Genomic DNA, 17,072 nt, shown 5'->3' with positions numbered 1-17,072 from the left:
ATATGCTCATAATCACAAAATGCAGAAAATACCAAAACACAATCAAGACAAAAAGTGCCTTCAATCATAGCATTTGCTGCTAATGCATCTCATTTGTGTCTGTGCACTGTAAATCTGACATCTGGTGGCTGAAATGTGCTTGGATCAGATCTACTAATCTTTTATTAGTATAATATTACAAAAACACATAGGATAATTGGTTGGATACAACTTTACAAGCAGACACAGGAAGATTGGACAGTGTTAAAACATACAGACATTAGGACAAGTACGTTGCTAGTGTTTGGAACATAACGTGTAAGGTGAGGCATGTCTGTAATGAGGATGAGTAACGACCAGAAAAGTGGGTAGGGAGAGTAATAAGAAGTAAATATCTGATAAAACCAGACGATGTGGGTGAGCTTGTAACTGGGCCGAATGCTGGGGAGGGGGCGGAGGAAGACCATAGGTCAGGTTCAGTGACAGCAGCAAGAGACGGGTCAGCAGGGTCCACTCCAGAGGCAGAATTACTACATCACTTTTTTTTGAGAATGGTATAAGTATATTCTTTATTTATTTCATTTATCAACTGATTGGAGACAAACAAAAGTAATTTTAAAAGCTTTGATTCCTTTTTACTAAGCTATTGGCTGAAAATGGGTTGTGTATAAATGGAAAACGTTAGAAACTAAATTTGACTTAATAGATTAGGTCACTTCTGTTAGCTGTAGCTTCACTCTGTCAGCCTTAGCTGTAGCCAGGGTCTTTCCCATGTTCCCCTTTTGGGGGAAATGGGTCCTATGTTCCCGGGTCGCATAAGCCTATGCCTCCGCTGATTTAGTTTACCATTTTGTTAGGGTGAGGGTCAGGGTTAGGGGGTAGGGTTAGGGTCTACATAGGCCTATTTGCCGGGAATTCAGCACTGATATAACAGGACACAGGACCTTTTTTGGGAAAAGCGGGAACATAGGGTTTGGGGAACATAGGGTCTGGGGAACATAGGGTCTGGGGAACATAGGGTCCGGGGAACATAGGTATGCTCCCCTGTAGCCCACACGGACTAAGATGACTGTGTCAGCTAACCTGCATGCTAGTTGTTATTGTTCGCAGGTTAGCAAATAAAAGCTACCCTTTACTACCTTGTATACGTTAACACGCCATAAAAGGAACATAAATGAAGCAAACTAAATGGCAATCTCTCCAACAACACACTGACACCACTAACAAGGGATTCAACCTCCTCTGCACATTTCTGTTGCTTGGGTTTGGCACCATTTCCTCAAGTGGACTGCATTTCTATTATTGATAGTACATATAATACTTACTACTATGCTACATTTTGTATGTTTGTGTTTTGTCCATAGTGGTATTCATTTATAATGAATTTTGTTCTTTTCACATGATTTCTTAAAATGCTGGAACGATTTTTATGGTCAATCTTTATTAACCAATTCAATTAAAGTCTTGATTGATCCAAATTACCCCCCCCCCCCCCCCCCCCCCCCCCCGCTGCATACCTAAATAAATAAATGCACAAATAACAACATACAACAAATACCATCCGTTACTGTAATAAAAAGACATGAACAGTATTGGGGTCGTCACACCACAAAACCCGTACAAACTAAACTAAAGCAATTCACATAACTACCACACTGAGAAAATCTGTAAGTTTTGGTAATTTAGGTGTAGTGAGCCTTTACAGAATGTATCAGAGACCACCCACAGATTGGGTTACTCAGTCATTAGTGTTCTTTGGTCCTGTTCATGCCAAGCTGTCCTCCTGTTCCACGCAGGTTATCGAAGCATGGCTCCCTAAAGTCTCACGACGAGCTGGAGCTTCCCTCAGAGCTGACGGAGGACTGGGCCACCATGGAGGTGTGTGTGGACTGCAAGAAGTTCATCTCCGACATCATCGCCTCCAGCAAGCACAGCCTGTCACTGGCCACCAAGAGAGCTCGCCTAAAACGCAAGACGCAGTCCTTCTACCTGTCCTCCCCTAAAGGAAGGGAGGAGTACCGGCCCTCTGAAAGAACAATCAAGGAGATCTAGAACTCTCTCTCTCTCTGTCTCTAGCTGATCCCAGCGTCTGTGGTACAAATAGAAAGACTCAGACTGGATACGTGTGTATTACTGTACGTGCGTACTTCAGTCAGATCAAGCTGTCAGGAGGCTGTACAGCTCCTTCAGACAACAGAGTACTGTAAATCTGCAAATCTTTTTCTTTTTCTTTTTTACATATCATGGACAATCCTTTAATCTCTGGCCACAAACTTTTGAGTTAAGAGTCAACAACTGTTGTGATGTCAAATGGCAATGTGTGGGATGACTTTCCTTCCCCCTGATGGCACAACAGCGTGGTCCAAGCCAACTCACAATCAGACCAATAAGCACAAGAAAAAGGACCGGCACTTCAGAAGACACAAGGCCTGCAGAGAAATCGTATTGTAACTAAGAACGACACTCGAGAAAATATGGAGTATTCAACTACATTTTTTATGGTTATTCATTTAGTTTTTTACACATTTGTTTACAGTAAATGATTGTTCAATGGCATCCCTGTCTTTTGAATTTAGAGTTTTATGTTGCTGACGACTCTCAATGAGACTTTCCACCACTTTGCTCTTTACTTAGGTACGATCAGATCAACTTTATTGATCCCCCACTGGGGAAATTCACCTTACAGCGTACTTTAAAGCATGCTTCTGTTTTTCTTGAGGAATCACAGAAAAAGTCTTTGTTTCCTTGCATCAGTTTTTCTGCATCACATTTGAAAACAATCTGTTTTCATGCAGATTTAGTGCCAAATAATAATATCTTTCTAATCTTAAAGAAAAGTAATTTCCCCTGATAAACATTTGAAGCGATCTTGCAACAACATGATGAACTAAGCCGAGCCGTACTTATTAAAGCTCTTGAAAATGTGGTTTCACATCTCAATATCGTAAATTTAATATTTAAAACTAAATAAGCATTGTTTTTTATTAAGACTCTAACGCTCAGCTATATCTGCATCATGATATTCAATCAGATTTGATTGCCAGTGGTGTGGCACATTCATCCTAGAATTGCACTTCCATAAAGTAAGGGAACTTGAAAGAGGCAGAATATGAATAGAATAGGGAAAAGTTAAGGAACACTTCCCATGATGCAACTCCATTTTGGTTAAAACGTTCCTGACTGGTACATGCCAGCATCTTTCACACTCATCCTTCAAACACCTTGGTGAGTGAGTCTAAGATCCATCTGCTCCCTCCAGAGCCACAGAAGACACTTTACATCTATTTTCACAGGCTCAGTGGCACTCCTCAGATCAGTATAATCTGAAGTGCCCCTATAACACCACCCCCACAACTGTCAATTTAAACATTACTAAATTGTGATTGTTGCAAGGAAGTACATGACTTCACCTGTTTCCATCTAAGCCCCGCCCACTTCAAACAAAGAAGAGCTCAAGCAAAACAAAGAACACAGAAAGCTCTCCTGTAAAATAAGCAAAACTATTCTAACCTTGTCGGAAAAAACAACATTGTGAAAAAAATTAATACAAAATAACTCCACGAGGACGAAAGAGACGATGCTCGGATTGAGGGATTCAGGATGGAGGAAGCGAGGAAGAGATGGGACAGGGTCCGTGTCCATTCCGTCAGACCCCATCGTTGATAGTAAGAATCCCATTTTAAATCAATAGGTTTACAGGGCCTTTAAAGCACACTTCGTAACCATGTGTTCATATGGTATGTTCATTTGCAACTTACTTAAGTCACTCAGCTGTGTGGAGAAGTAGCTATAGAAACGTTCTTCCCTGCAGTACCATGTGTAGGATTTTCAGTCTTGCCTTTAAGTAATTGACATGGAATATCTTCATATTTTTGCATTCTTAAATGTAATTTTGCGTTGATAAATATATCAAATGTATGAACTTGTTTATTTTTCTTTACATTAAGTTCCTGACTTCCTGTGTCATCATAGTAAACCACTTCATGTTCATGTTTCTGTACAGATGCACAGTGTATGAAACTCAATGTACAGGCAGCAAAAACAGATGCCTTTATGATTTCCTTCCATCATTCAGAGTGGGATTGGCAGGAAGAAATACCTGACTTTTGGCCTGGATGTCTGTTTTTGATCTTCATCACAGTCCTCATCATCCTCCTTAAGATAGTTTTGCCTTAAGAATTGCCTTTTACGGTCACACTCATTCATATGTTGAACAATCATCTACTCTAACTGTACATACTTTGTTTCTAATGGTTTGTTTGTAGATCAGGTGTGTGTTGCCTCGACGATATCTTGACTGTGAGACTGTTGTAGATCTGTGTCTCTGACAGGGAAACTATCCCAGTACAGTGTGTTCAGGGGAGGAGTGGGCAGTCCACAGGAGAAACCTCACAGTGTGACAGCATCATGCATGTACTACGGTGTAGCTTGTACCCTCAGTCTGTATTACCTTTAAGCTGTAACTCCATGCAGAGAGTGCAACAAATGATGACTACAATAAACTATAATGCAATACATGATCAAAGTATCCTCTCTATTCTGTATTTTAAAAATATGCAGAAACACATTGTGTCTCTTGGAATGGCTCCTGATGTCCTTCAGGTCAGAATGAGGTCTCCCATCAGAGCTGGATCCAGAATCTCACAACCTGAAACCCAGGGGGTGCTCCTAGAGACAATTTCACACTACTAGGTCGGCCTACTGGAGACCCCTTCAGTGATGACAAGGTTCAAAAGTGATCTGGTGTTGATACTTTGACTCACGATCAGATTATGAGGCTGACTAGCCTCAATAAACGTATGGTTAATCAATTTATATTAACTCGCAAATAATTATCAAAGATAATAAATACAATGACTCTAGTTAATACTAGGGTTCCCTTATAAATCAGGGGGGGAAGTGACAGCTAATGTAAAGTCTCATGACACATACTAAACTATAAATGTTATGATTCATAATTATCTTAATGATCACTAACAAACCCACTATGTCAATAACTAAACAGTTGAAGGATTTGGGAGTTCTTACACTGAAGAGGTTGGCACATTCATCTTTGTGTAATATTAAATAAACAGACATTGTCAACTATGTCGTCTCAAAGAATGCAGGATTTAAATGTACTGATGCTGCTTCTCACCTCAAAGATGTGATTGCTACAAGCCTCTGTGTGCGGTCAGCTGAGCGTTGGTGCACTTACCATTGGGGAAGACACTTCACCCTGTGCACAGACCACAGCCCATTTACTGCTCTGCTGTCCACCAAAGGCTTCGGAAAAGCTTCCTTTTCTTTTTTTTTTTTTTACAACACAACCATTTTGTGGTGCCTAATGATGCTGCTATAGACCCAGTCTGCCGGGGTATGATCCTGTTCCTGATCCTCTGAGCTTCTACCCTGTCTGTCTGTATCATTCATGTCTCATCAATGCATGTACAGTGGCTTGCAAAAGTATTCACCCCCATTGGCTTTTTACCTATTTTGTTACTTTACAACCTTTAGTTTGATGTTTTTTAAATCTGAATTTTATGTGATGGATCAGAACACTATAGTCTAAGTTGGTGAAGTGAAATGAGAAAAATAGATACATAAAACTATTTATTAGAAATAAAAAAATGAAAATTGGCATGAGCCCCTTTGTTATGGCCCATAAAAAGCTCTGGTGCAACCAATTACCTTTAGAAGTCATACAATTAGTGAAATGATGCCCACCTGTGTGCAATCTAAGTGCAACATGATCTGTCAGAGCATGTACACACCTTTTTTGAAAAGCCCCAGAGGCTGCAACACCTACGCAAGAGGCACCACTAAGCAAACACTGCCATGAAGACCAAGGAACTCTCCAAACAAGTAAGGGACAATGTTGTTGAGAAGTACAGGTCAGGCTTAGGTTATAAGAAAATATCCAAATCTTTGATCCCCAGTAGCACCATCAAATCTATCAAAACCAAATGGAAAGAACATGGCACAACAGCAAACCTGCAAAGAGACGGCCGCCCAGCAAAACTCATGGACCGGGCAAGGGGGGCATTAATCAGAGAGGCAGCACAGAGACCTAAGGTAACCCTGGAGGAGCTGCAGAGTTCCACAGCAGAGACTGGAGTATCTTCTTCCTCTGGTTACAGGTCACTTGCCCTTCCTCCTGTGTCTCCAGTCTGCTGTGATCCCTGATTGTGTCACCATCCCTCATGTGTATATAGTCCTCGTCTCCCCCTGTCTTGGTGCCAGAGTATATCATCTGTCGGTGTACCTCCAGCCATTTCCACAGCCTTGTTGAGGAATTAAAGCCTGCATTTGAGGCCTGATTTGCCCAGACCTAACAATTACATAACATCTATCCCATTAATGCAGATCCACATTTTATGACACTGATGACAGCTGTTCCTTCTGTAAAAACAAATCGAAAGTATCATCCATTTATTTTACAAGTGTCCATTTTGTATCTCCTTTTGGAAATATTTGGAAAATGTTCTTTTTGCTAAAACTACAGTTAGGTATCACTTTGAGAAAAAAAATGTATTTTTGGCTCCTTCTCTCACAATAGTAAATGTAACAATTAATCTCTTAATATTACTAGGAAAATTCCATATACATAGTCAAAATGCCCACGGCAAGCCCTTCACTCCCATTATGTCTAATTAAATTAAGAATACATTTTGAGTTTCTGTCATATGTTGACTCCAATAAAAAATGTTTATGAGCTATTGAATTGTATAGAAATAGCATTCAGGGAACTTGTCTGCCATTAAAACCTCTTCCTTTGTCATGTCTGTTAGATTTTTTTTTGTTCCTCTTTCCATTGTTCATACTATTTGATGATAAAGCTTAATAAACATAACAACTCAGTAATCAGAATCCAGTGAGTAAATGTGTCAAAATGCGGAGGTACAAACATTAGGTCTGTCTTAGATATGTCAAAATAAGAATATTAGTACCGATAAAGGAAACGAATAGCATGACAGCTGTAATATCACACGTTATTGCTCTTTCAATAAAGTTGCGTGACAAAAACAGTACGTTACCATGGCGACATGCAAACTATCCCACGTATCGGCTAACAGTAGCTGGCTTTAAGGAAATGTCCTTTGGAGGATAAAGTTGTACTGAGGCAGATAGAGAGTGACTGTGACGGAGGGCAGTGGAGTAAGTGACCGACTGTTAACGGTACTGTTGTTGTTGTTTTAGCTTAGCTCGCTAACACCATGCTACAGTTAACTGTTAGCTTCAGCTGACAACATGGTCAACATACTGTATGGTTTTCAGGGTCCTACGCAGTCTGGGAAAGTAGTGTTTTTATTTTGAGTGAAGGAAAAGAGTTTGGAACAATGTTTGTGTTGTTTCCAGACTGTTCTCTCACTTTCTAAAATCAAATATATCAATGTCTACAAATCAAAAGAAGTTTACTAACGCAACAAAGCCGACCTGTAGATGATATGAAACTAATCAAGCTGCTGTGGAATAGTGTTGGGTTACCATGGTTACCATTACTTCGATTCTCATTTATTAATTTTTTTAGTTATTAATTTAATGATCCATCTCTACTGTTCCTGTCTGTAGAGTTACTGGTTCACTTATTCATTTAATGATCCATCTCAACTGTTCCTGTCTGTAGAGTTACAGGTTCACTTATTCATTTAATGATCCATCTCTACTGTTCCTGTCTGTAGAGTTACAGGTTCACACTTATTCATTTAATGATCCATCTCTACTGTTCCTGTCTGTAGAGTTACAGGTTCACACTTATTCATTTAATGATCCATCTCTATTGTTCCTGTCTGTAGAGTTACAGGTTCACACTTATTCATTTAATGATCCATCTCTACTGTTCCTGTCTGTAGAGTTACAGGTTCACTTATTAATGATCCATCTCTACTGTTCCTGTCTGTAGAGTTACAGGTTCACTTATTCATTTAATGATCCATCTCTACTGTTCCTGTCTGTAGAGTTAGAGGTTCACTTATTCATTTAATTCTCCATCTCTACTGTTCCTGTCTGTAGAGTAACAGGTTCACTTATTCATTTAATGATCCATCTCTACTGTTCCTGTCTGTAGAGTTACAGGTTCACTTATTCATTTAATTATCCATCTCTACTGTTCCTGTCTGTAGAGTTACAGGTTCACTTACTCATTTAATGATCCATCTCTACTGTTCCTGTCTGTAGTGTTACAGGTTCACTTATTCATTTAATGATCCATCTCTACTGTTCCTGTCTGTAGAGTTACAGGTTCACTTATTCATTTAATGATCCATCTCTACTGTTCCTGTCTGTAGAGTTACAGGTTCACTTATTCATTTAATGATCCATCTCTACTGTTCCTGTCTGTAGAGTTACAGGTTCACACTTATTCATTTAATGATCCATCTCTACTGTTCCTGTCTGTAGAGTTACAGGTTCACAGTTATTCATTTAATGATCCATCTCTACTGTTCCTGTCTGTAGAGTTACAGGTTCACACTTATTCATTTAATGATCCATCTCTACTGTTCCTGTCTGTAGAGTTACAGGTTCACAGTTATTCATTTAATGATCCATCTCTATTGTTCCTGTCTGTAGAGTTACAGGTTCACACTTATTCATTTAATGATCCATCTCTACTGTTCCTGTCTGTAGAGTTACAGGTTCACTTATTCATTTAATGATCCATCTCTACTCTTCCTGTCTGTAGAGTTACAGGTTCACACTTATTCATTTAATGATCCATCTCTACTGTTCCTGTCTGTAGAGTTACAGGTTCACTTATTCATTTAATGATCCATCTCTACTGTTCCTGTCTGTAGAGTTACAGGTTCACTTATTCATTTAATGATCCATCTCTACTGTTCCTGTCTGTAGAGTTACAGGTTCACTTATTCATTTAATGATCCATCTCTACTGTTCCTGTCTGTAGAGTTACAGGTTCACTTATTCATTTAATGATCCATCTCTACTGTTCCTGTCTGTAGAGTTACAGGTTCACTTATTCATTTAATGATCCATCTCTACTGTTCCTGTCTGTAGAGTTACAGGTTCACTTATTCATTTAATGATCCATCTCTACTGTTTCTGTCTGTAGAGTTACAGGTTCACTTATTCATTTAATGATCCATCTCTACTGTTCCTGTCTGTAGAGTTATAGGTTCACTTATTCATTTAATTCTCCATCTCTACTGTTCCTGTCTGTAGAGTTACAGGTTCACTTATTCATTTAATGATCAATCTCTACTGTTCCTGTCTGTAGAGTTACAGGTTCACAGTTATTCATTTAATGATCCATCTCTACTGTTCCTGTCTGTAGAGTTACAGGTTCACAGTTATTCATTTAATGATCCATCTCTACTGTTCCTGTCTGTAGAGTTACAGGTTCACTTATTCATTTAATGATCAATCTCTACTGTTCCTGTCTGTAGAGTTACAGGTTCACAGTTATTAATTTCACTCTTTTAGCATTTAGCTCGAATAAAATACTTTGCGTTGAACATGTCTCGGTTTGGAGTTCATTCACTTAAATGAGTTACAATACGTATGTAAAAAAATGTCTATTTACTTGGAAACATAATGGCATCTAGAGATAGTCAAAATTCAACATATGTGTTAAAAGTCTTAAACCCCTTTATTGACATAAGCATCTAACAATTGGTATTCAGATGTTTAATATTGACCGAAAAATCCTCTGAGAAGTTTGGAAATTTGAGTCTGAAAGGCCTGGAATTTGTGAAAAATTTTCAGGATAGCACCAACTTGAAGAAAAAGGTGGCAACACTTACTTACTTGTACAACGAGGGTACAATTGCTGATTTTATTTTCTGTGAGGCACTCTGCTACTGTAAAGTATGAAAAGTGCTATATAAATAAAGTTGATTTGATATAAATCATATACTTAACGTAACATTAAGTAATGCATTTAATGCATGAATTGATGCAGAAAGTATCATGACTTGCTATAAAGTAATGATCAAGTCACCGTGACTTTATGTGGTTAGTTCATCAGATCATCAGTTAATGGAGGTTGATTCATAGTTTCTTCACATATTAATTGATATGTGACCAGATTAGCTGGATTCCTCTTCCATTAAAGGTTTTGTCAGGACCAGTGTAGTGTAGCACGGAAAGATGCACTAAAACCAAAATCTTCTACAGACATGAATGCTTTCAACAGCAACACAAACAAACTGCTGTACAGACAAATTAGGAAAAGAAAACGAACTATGTCAGAAGTAATGTGAAGCTTGTGTTTAGCAAATGCATGGTCCTGATATGAACGTTTATGCGTAAGAATCCAGCTAATTATCTGTTAAGTGGGAACTCATTAGATAAAGTCTTGCTTATCACTAAGAGTTCCTATCTGTGTGAAACTGATATTTGAAACAAAAGCTCCGCCTGTCTCTCCACAGGATGTCTTTGTCCAGGATTCAGAGTCTGAGACTGGCAGCTGTACTGGAGGACTGTTCCGACCAGTTGGACATACTGGGACATACCCTGACAGTGCAGATGGGTAAAGAGCGAGGCACTGCAACGGCACAGGTGACTTCCCTGTCTTTATCCCCTGTACATGTTCACAGTCCAGAGGGAAATCTGTCAAACAGACAGACAAACTTACTTGACTAATGTATTGACTAACATTGTGTGTGTGTGTGTGTGTGTGTGTGTGTGTGTGTGTGTGTGTGTGTGTGTGTGTGTGTGTGTGTGTGTGTGTGTGTGTGTGTGTGTGTGTGTGTGTGTGTGTGTGTGTGTGTGTGTGTGTGTGTGTGTGTGTGTGTGTGTGTGTGTGTGTGTGTGTGTGTGTGTGTGTGTGTGTGTGTGTGTGTGTGTGTGTGTGTGTGTGTGTGTGTGTGTTTAGGAGAAAGCCAGGCTGACCAAGCTGAGGAGAGACTGGTAAGTAGTATAGACAAACAGACATCCTTTTGCATATTCTTATTTTGAACTCTCTGTCTCTGCCTGCAGTCAGTACATTGTGCAGCAGGTTTCCAGGCTGCATCTGGAGCTGGAGGAGAAGCAGAGTCTCAGTTCTCTGCTGCAGGTGGTCGAGGAAGAGGAGCAGAAAAAGAAGGATGTGAAATTGAGAAGGTTTGTCTGTGCAGCATTTGGAAACATTCTGATAATACTAACCTAAATGATTATTAAAAATACGTAACTATAAAAGGTCATTTGGTAGATAGAAAGTGTGACTTTTGAGAGCAAAGTCGGTGTTGTATGGGTAATGGGAGTGTCTCGCCAGCCAGGGAGGCAAAGAGAGAGCTGGAGCAAAGAAAAGAAACTCTTCTTAGACAGCAAAAGGAGCACCAACAGAAAAGTGAGAAACTGAAGGTAAGTAAGTAAGAGCAGAGCTGAAATCCAAACTGTCTGCATGGGTGGCTTTCATAGGTGAGTGATAATCTGTTAATTAGGGTTGCATTGACCCTTTATGTGAAAACAAACTCAAACATGTTGGACTGCAAGTCGGTGAATAATCCAAGGTGTCTTCCGATACTCCACCCTTCCAGGACATGTCCCGACTGGTCAAAGACCTGAAGCACCAGCTGAATGAGCAGTCCATAAATATCGGAACCAAGGAGATGCATATGAAGAAAATTATTGAGCGACAGCTCAGTCAGACACAAAGGGAGACCAGCGAGACTGAGAAGCTGCTGGAGGACCAGCTGGAGGTGGGTCCATGCATTCCAGTCCTATCTGTGTGCAGACATGACCTCTGCCATGCTCTCTCATCACTTTAGACCAAAATTGGAGGACGCTGACCTCTCAGTATGGTTTGAAAGGATCAGATGAGCAATGTCATGTTGTCTAAATCAAGTCTTCTGTTAATGCCTCCCCCCTCAGCTGATGCAGAAACAGCTGAAGGAGGAGAAGAGAGTTCATGATGAGTCAGAGAAGTTCCTGCAAAGTCAACATGAGGTTGGTGCAGAAACATTATTATTATCAACAAGCTAATGTTGTCATCATTATTAAGGCGTTGTTGCTTTGAATGGTCTTTCTCTGTCATTAGCTTATCTGCAGTTTAAGGTTTTAGATGAGTTGAAGCACCTAAATGCCAATGTTGTGTTCTCAGAAGCTGTGGTGTAAACTTTCACCTGTGGTGAAATCTAAACCCAGTTGCTGTGTCCTTTAGAATTCACCTCAAAGTCACTAGAGATCGGGGTGGCTGGGGGCTCAGTGGTTAGAGCAGTCGCCCCATGGAAAGAGGCTGAAGGTCCTCGAGGTAGCGGCTGCCCTTTACTGCACGTCTCCCCCTCTCTCTCTCACCCCATTTCCTGTCCGACCTACATAATAAAGGCTTGGAAAACTGCCAAAATAGAATCTTAAAAAACAAAGTCACTAGAGATCAGTGTACATGAGTTTTAAATGAAACCTTTGGCACACCAGGGTTTACTTTTATCAAACTTTGTACTGAGTGTGAAGGTAAAAGTAAAACTCCTTTACTTTTTAAAGGTATTAATGAAATCTTACAACCTAAAAATCTGTATAGGAGCCACCTCTAGCTCAACTGGCAGAGCGTACGCTCCATGTTGGCTGAATCCTTGGCAGTTGCCTGGGTTTGAAACCAACCTGTGACCTGTTCCTACATGTCATCCACTCTCTGATATAGGCACAAAAAGAAAATCCTTACAGGACATTTCTACAGTTCAAATAATGTGAACTAAAACTAAGTTCACTTAAAGGGTATTACATCTGCTGACAAAGTGAAGAGGTCAATTCTTCAGGCTATTCATCAGCGTTCATAATATTGTTCACAGATTTTGGGGGTTCTTGAGGAAAAACAAAATGACTTTGTCCCATTATACTGTTGTTGTCATGTTGGTCATGTTTTGCACCAGTGCCTAAGCTTTTGTTTTTGGTTGCTAATGTTGTTTAAGGAGTTGCAGCAGCAGCTGCAGCAGTGGCAGCAGCTCACAAAGCAGATGCTGCAGGAGAAGGAGCAGCAGCTCAACAATATGTGCTGCAAAAGAACACTGAATTTGGACAGACTGACCGAGATGAGGAGGAAGGTGAGCACCTCCTAGTCCGGCTGTACAGTATGGTTTAAAATTTAAATCAAGGTATCATTTCAAGCTTAGACGGTAACGGTATTATATCACGGTACATTGATTTATCTGTAGATTTCAATATAAATGCTTCTGACATACATTACTGTACAATTACTGTACTGAAGTATTTTCTTTTCATGCTACTTTATACTTCTACTCCACTGCATTTATCTGAACTTAAGTTACTAACAACTTTACCCATTAAGATTTTTGCTTCACACCTAGATACACTTGTTCCAGAGTAAACCCACTGGGTTCACAGTGACAGTTATAAAGAAATACTTGTTGTTAAACTGACGGTTCGCTGTGTTAACCTTTCGTATTTTCAAAGTAGAAAGACACATTGTGGGGGTGATTTAACTAGACGGAAATGATTGCAAGAACAACAGGTGCGGAGAGGACAGATGCAAAAGCACACCAAGAGTAGCACAGCAGGAGCTCAAGGAGCGGAATGTTTTTGCCTTGTGCGTGCCTACAGGCAGCACGTGGAGTAAGTGTCCCAGCACGCCGGTATTTGATGAGCTGAGATGCCAGAGAACATCGGCCACTACGGCCATGAGTTACTTTTTTCACATAGGCTTCTACTCAAAGGGCCAGTTAATATTCCCTTACGAGCTCGATCTCCACGTGGTGTGTGGTGACCTCTGAGCTGCTCTGCCTGTTACACTGTAGAGTCAAAATCCATAAGGTTGCTCAAATTCCTACGTCTATACGTTTATACCTTACATCCCTAACTCCTAGTGCTGAACATGACAGAGCGAACAGCTGCTGATGGTGATCAGGATGCACAGTTGCTGTTAAATGCATATCAATGAGATGTTGAATTGTGTTCAGTTCAGGGATATGGAGCAGGTGGTGAAAGAGGACAGGGAGGAGCAGAGGAAACTGCGTCAACAGCAGGCAGAGGCCAGAGCTGCTACCAAGGTAACAACTTCCAGTCAGAACTCACATCCATGCTTTACCATCAAACCCTGTCAGACCCATCGCTCTGGTTATTTACTGTGAGGGGGCAGTATTACAGAAACCTCCTGTCTTAAGATGGGAAGAAGAAAGATTTTTTAGGTTTTTAACTAACTAAAGGAATCCTCTTTTATCTTACCTTACCATCCCATCTCAGGAAATCCTAATTACTCAATCCAACATCGGTTATGAACTTTTATGTCTGTACATACTGAAACATTCATTGGAGCAAAAACCACAACAGGCTTGTCAGATGCACCACCACTGGGAGAGCCCCATGTCGCCTGGTTGGCCTCTCTGTGGCTGGTCTCTGTTGCTTGGCTAACTGCAGGATCATGGCCCAGGTTAGCCTGTATTTACTAATGAGGACCATCATTAAGGTCGGCCATAAGCCTGTGAAAGTGAGCAGTTTCATTCTGAAGACAGCTTAAAAAAAAACAACAACAACATGGTGCAGTTTAAAAATGTCTTTCAAAACAAAACTCCTCATCTCTGACATGATTTGGTTGGTTGTGTAAAATAAAGAGCAGTCATACGCATTAATCAAGTTAGCTAACGCTACCTGGAAAAGTGGAAGTAAGAACAGCTTAATGGTTATCCTAAAGTGAGGAGAATTTATTAAAGATTTTGGGAAGTTAGGATGCTTGTGTAATATGCTTTTCCTATCTTAAGCTAGGATAGGAATGTTGACTTAGGAACTGTTCATCTGTAGTGAACTTTTTCCTTAATCAGGTCCTAGCCCTAATTACCATGGTTACTAAGGGTATATATCACGAGTTTGATCAAGATATGATACAACCCCAATTCACATGAAGTTGGAATGTTTTTTGCAAATATTCACTCATTTTAAATTTGATGCCTGCACCACGTTCCAAAAAGCTGGGACAGGAACAACAGACTGGGAAAGTTGAGGAATGCTCAAAAATCACCTGTTTGGAACTTTCCACAGGTGAACAAGTTCATTGGAAACACATGAGTGTCATGATTGGGTAGAAAAGGAGCATCCCTGAAAGGCTCAGTCGTTCACAAGCAAGGATGGGTGAGGGTCCCCACTTTGTGAACAACTGTGTGAGCAAATATTCCAACAGTTTAAGAACGTTTCTCAACGTACAATTGAAAGGAATTGATGGATTTCATCATCTACAGTCCATAATATCATCAACAGATTCAGAGAATCTGGAGAAATCTCTGCACGTAAACAGCAAGGCTGAACACCAACACTGTGACCTTCGACCCCTCAACACTGAATGAGTGTGACCTTCGACCCCTCAACACTGAATGAGTGTGACCTCTGACCCCTCAACACTGAATGAGTGTGACCTCTGACCCCTCAACACTGAATGAGTGTGACCTTCGACCCCTCAACACTGAATGACTGTGACCTCTGACCCCTCAACACTGAATGACTGTGACCTTCGACCCCTCAACACTGAATGATTGTGACCTCCAACCCCTCAACATTGAATGACTGTGACCTTCGATCCCTCAACACTGAATGACTGACCTTCGATCCCTCAACACTGAATGACTGTGACCTCTGACCCCTCAACACTGAATGACTGTGACCTTCGACCCCTCAACACTGAATGAGTGTGACCTTCGACCCCTCAACACTGAATGACTGTGACCTCTGACCCCTCAACACTGAATGACTGTGACCTTCGACCCCTCAACACTGAATGACTGTGACCTCCAACCCCTCAACATTGAATGACTGACCTTCGATCCCTCAACACTGAATGACTGTGACCTTTGACCCCTCAGACACCTCTGCATTAAAACCAACATCATTCTGTAAAGGATGTTAGCACGTGGGCTCAGGAACACTGAGGACAAAACCACTGTCAGTCAACACAGTTCATCACTACATCTACAAGTGCAAGTTCAAACTCTACCCTGCAAAGGTAAAGTCATAAATCAACAACACCCAGAAACACTGCTGCTTCTCTGGACCTGAGCTCATCTGAGATGGACTGACCCAAAGTGTTCTGACGAGTCCACATTTACAGTTGTTTTTGAAATCATGGAGGTCGTGTCCTCCGGGACAAAGAGGAAAAGGATCATCCAGATTGATTTCAGCTCACGTTCAATAGCAGCATCTGTGATGGTATCAGGGTGTGTTAGTGCCCATGGCATCATGGGTAACTTGTACATCTGTGAAGGCCCCATTAATGCTGAAAGTACAGGTTTTGGAGCAAAATCTGCTGCCATCCAAGAAACGTCTTTTTCAGTCCCTGCTTATTTCAGCTTGGTAGTAAAAGAGTGCTGGTACCTGGCTGCTGCAGTCCACACCTGTCTGCCAGTGAAAAGGTGTGGTGCATTATGAACAGAGACTTGAGAAGTCGTCATCGAGAATGGGAAAGAATTCCACCTACAACGCTTCAACATTAGTGTCCTCAGTTCCCAAACGCTTATTGAGTGTTGTTAAAAGGACAGGGGATGTAACACAGAGGTAAACATGACCCTGTCCAACAACAAACTGAGGGAATATTTGCAAAAAAAACAATCAAGTTTATCAGTTTGAACATTAAATACTGTGTATTTGTAGTTTATTCAATTGAATTTAGGATGAAAAGGATTTGCAAATATTTGTATTCTGTTTCTATTTACGTTTTAAACAACATCTCAACTTCATGTGAATTTGGGGTTGTATTATATTGATTCCTTTTTGCTGATATCACAAGGACTGCCACACTACGATTTTGATTCAGGGGCCTGCGATATGAGAAGATATCCTCTGCCCATTTAACACAATCAGTGACATTTATACAAACTCACAAGAAGCAACTCAAATACGATTGGACTATTTTGTTACTGAGCTCTTCCAGAGATTTAAAATGAAAAACAAACTATCATTTTTAATAAAAACAATGAGTAAAAAGTGGGAATTGCAAAATAAAGGCGCATGTTGATATTCACTTTGAATCTATGATCGTTGATCTGAAAGTTTAAACATGTTTGTGATACAGCCCCTGATCCCTAATTCTGTCCCCTTTGACCCTGCAGCTGCAGGCCTGGTGGAGAGGTTGCATGGTCCGCCGCGGTCTCGGTAGTTTTAAAAAAACAGAGAAAGACAAGAAAGGCAAGAAGAAGAAGGAAGGAAAGAAGAAGAAGAAATGAGTACACCTTATAAGACAT

The 17,072-nt window shown here is 40.5% G+C and overlaps 2 protein-coding genes across 2 annotated transcripts in view; both read left to right on the top strand.

Moving 5' to 3' along the window:
* LOC310950260 (protein spire homolog 1-like) overlaps positions 1–2,031 on the top strand; it is a gene marked incomplete at both ends in the record, with an annotated part of 56,155 nt that extends 54,124 nt beyond the window's left edge. Inside the window, 1 exon segment of the mRNA XM_083917963.1 lies at positions 1,776–2,031. Coding sequence (XP_083774089.1) covers positions 1,776–2,031 — 256 coding nt within the window.
* A 5,025-nt stretch (positions 2,032–7,056) lies between these two features.
* Positions 7,057–17,071, top strand: LOC310950912 (dynein regulatory complex protein 9-like). Its single transcript, XM_083918943.1, has 10 exons — positions 7,057–7,116; positions 10,347–10,476; positions 10,793–10,827; positions 10,897–11,019; positions 11,175–11,259; positions 11,436–11,597; positions 11,770–11,844; positions 12,804–12,935; positions 13,809–13,898; positions 16,941–17,071. Exons 2-10 carry the CDS (start codon positions 10,348–10,350, stop codon positions 17,052–17,054), a joined length of 945 nt encoding a protein of 314 aa, XP_083775069.1. The 5' UTR covers positions 7,057–7,116; position 10,347; the 3' UTR covers positions 17,055–17,071.
* Position 17,072: the final 1 nt, after the last annotated feature.

The sequence above is a fragment of the Echiichthys vipera genome, assembly GCF_963691815.1.
Source record: "Echiichthys vipera genome assembly, chromosome: 8".
Taxonomy (NCBI): domain Eukaryota; kingdom Metazoa; phylum Chordata; class Actinopteri; order Perciformes; family Trachinidae; genus Echiichthys; species Echiichthys vipera.
This window is presented reverse-complemented; position numbering and strand designations above follow the sequence as displayed.

Bases quoted from the DNA above. Each gene is read 5' to 3' on its own strand.
- LOC310950912 (XM_083918943.1), top strand. From the start codon at position 10,348: ATGTCTTTGTCCAGGATTCAGAGTCTGAGACTGGCAGCTGTACTGGAG. The intron at 11,598-11,769 runs GTGGGTCCATGC...CTCCCCCCTCAG, and splicing joins TGCTGGAGGACCAGCTGGAG to CTGATGCAGAAACAGCTGAA. The intron at 11,845-12,803 runs GTTGGTGCAGAA...ATGTTGTTTAAG, and splicing joins TCCTGCAAAGTCAACATGAG to GAGTTGCAGCAGCAGCTGCA.